The sequence below is a fragment of the Arachis hypogaea genome, chromosome 9, assembly GCF_003086295.3.
Source record: "Arachis hypogaea cultivar Tifrunner chromosome 9, arahy.Tifrunner.gnm2.J5K5, whole genome shotgun sequence".
Taxonomy (NCBI): domain Eukaryota; kingdom Viridiplantae; phylum Streptophyta; class Magnoliopsida; order Fabales; family Fabaceae; genus Arachis; species Arachis hypogaea.
Window position 1 is genome coordinate 26,495,152 of NC_092044.1, and position 2,578 is coordinate 26,497,729.

Sequence of the window (2,578 nt, forward strand, 5' to 3'; positions counted from 1 at the left end):
CAATCATTAGTGGCGGAGCTTGAAATAAAATTTTGGGGCAAACATTTAACATAAAAATTTAATAATAATATTTATATCAAAATAAAATTTATAAATATAATTATTTTTTAAGTTTGTTACAATAAGATAATAAATAAATAATTCTACAAGATAGAGGATAATTATCAAGATGTTTTTGATGTGGATCCCATTTAAGATAAACTTGTCTAACCACATCTCTCTGGTTTGGGTGATATTACGAAGTCGAAATTTAAAACCGTTTATCAGGGTCTCATTCCAAAGAATTAAGGTCAAACTCATAAGATGCAACTCTTTGAATTTTTGAAAGTTGTATCTCACTTTTTTCGTGATTTATTAAAGTATAAGAACTATTTACAAGTGTTGATATTTTAGAAGTTATATGTTCTCCTTCTTGAATATTAGCCTTTCTCTTTGAATTAAGGTCAAACTCATAAGATGCAACTCTTTGAATTTTTGAAAGTTGTATCTCACTTTTTTCGTGATTTATTAAAGTATAAGAACTATTTACAGGTGTTGATATTTTAGAAGTTATATGTTCTCCTTCTTGAATATTAGCCTTTCTCTTAAAAAATGTATCAATTCTTTGATTTTTTTTTATCATTATTTTGTATACAAATTTAAATATATATTCTGTAAAATATGTAAAAAAATTAGAAAGATAAATATTAAAAAATTTATAATATTTATTAATTTTTTATCAATTTATACAAATACAATAATATCAATAGTTATTGAATATTCTAATAGTTTTTTATCATATAAAAAATGAAATAAAATAAATAATAATATATAAAATAATATTAAATTAAATAAATAAAAAATACTTAATTTTTTAGCAAAACGTGTTTTTTATAATGAGAAGCAAAGCAACAAGGAACGTGTTTTTATAATATTTTTATAATGATAATTTTTATTTTTTATTTTGTTAGATGATTTTTTTATTCTTATTTTCTTTGTTAGATAAATTTTTTTATTCTTTTTTTTTGTTAGATAACTTTTTTGATATGATTTAATTTTATCTTTTAATTTTGATATGTTGTGAAGTCAATAAAGGCCTACTCTAAAATTAAAAATTATTATGCCATAAAAATATTAGATAAAGATTGAATTTAAATACTCTAAATTATAATAAAGTATTTGAGCCAACTCAACTACTCTTTATTTTTTGAAGAATTACTACTAACTTTTTTATAAAAAATTTGGGGGCATGCCCTGCCCTAATGAAGCTCCGCCTCTGACAATAATGATATGACAATAGAACAGTTTTTTCACCATCTGTTGCCGATAAACTGAATCAATGATTGCTTATTCACTACCTCCTTTGCCTCATTATGATTCATCTTTCCCCATGCTGCCTTCTACGGCTCACCAACTTGCTATGCCTCCGACGCCCCACCGTCGCTGCTATTAACCAATCAGCTCCACCACCTTCTTCGGGTAATCCATGGGTGATATTATTCCAATCGCGAGAATGTTTCTCGAGAATCCACAACAAAGAACTCCACTATATACTACGAGGACTCAGTGCAAAAAATAAATAATCTTGCCTCTAATTAGTTTGTAACAAGCAAGAGCTCTGATTCGTCGTCAATAAGGCAGCTATATCGTTTATTTATACTTGTCATTTGACGTGTCAATTCCGCAAGGATCCCATAAGTTTCATCTTGCCTCAAATGCAATATGCTTCCTGCTTCTTTCTCACCTTTTGATTTTGCTGAGACCCTAACCCTTGCTGAATCCTCCAATCTTCCACTTGCAGCATAAATATTGGAAAGCAGCATGAAGCTGCCAGTTATTTCTGTTTCTTCTACAATGTATGTGTCTCTGTGCATTCTACATGAGTCTAGAAGCGCTCCCCAAACGCAGTCATTAGGTTCAACTGCCATGTTTCTAACAATGTCGCTTGCTTCTTGCACAAGTCCAGCGCGACCAAGGAGATCAACCATGCATGCATAGTGCTCTACATTAGGCTTAATCCCAAATTCACTGGCTGCAAGCGGATAGAACAGCAACAAAAGAAACGTTATCTGGCTTCATTCCAGCTTCATCAAGTCCATGGATTTCATAACCACCAATCAATGAATTCCATGAGATTATATCTCTACCCTTAATATCATCAAATACCAAATGCCCTTCCTTGAAACCACCACACTTCATATACATGTTAATCAGACCATTTCCCACCAAAATATTGTCATCCATCTGAGTCCTAGTAGCATAACCATGGAGCTCCCTGCCAACATTCAATGCTGCTAACTCTGCACAAACTGATAAAACACTGGAAATCGTCACACAATTGGCGATTACTCTGCAAAAAAAAAGCTGCATTTGCCTAAAAAGTTCAAGTGAATCCTGACAACGGCCCTTAGAAGCAAAGCCACAGATTACTGCACTCCAACTTATGACGTTAGGCTTTCTCCATCTGCATAAACAATGCATAGGCCTCATCACACAATCCTGATTCAGCATAAGCTGATATCAAAGCATTCCAACTTACTAGGGGTGAGAACAAGTCAGGCCAGGTTAAACTTTGTTCTTAAAAGACCTGGTCTGTCAT

General features: G+C 31.7%; 1 protein-coding gene across 1 annotated transcript; it reads right to left on the bottom strand.

The window, feature by feature from the left end:
- Positions 1–2,004: 2,004 nt before the first annotated feature.
- On the bottom strand, positions 2,005–2,578 carry LOC140175098 (putative pentatricopeptide repeat-containing protein At1g17630). Its single transcript, XM_072202012.1, has 2 exons — positions 2,567–2,578; positions 2,005–2,478 (listed from the first exon to the last, which is right to left on the bottom strand). Exons 1-2 carry the CDS (start codon positions 2,576–2,578, stop codon positions 2,005–2,007), a joined length of 486 nt encoding a protein of 161 aa, XP_072058113.1.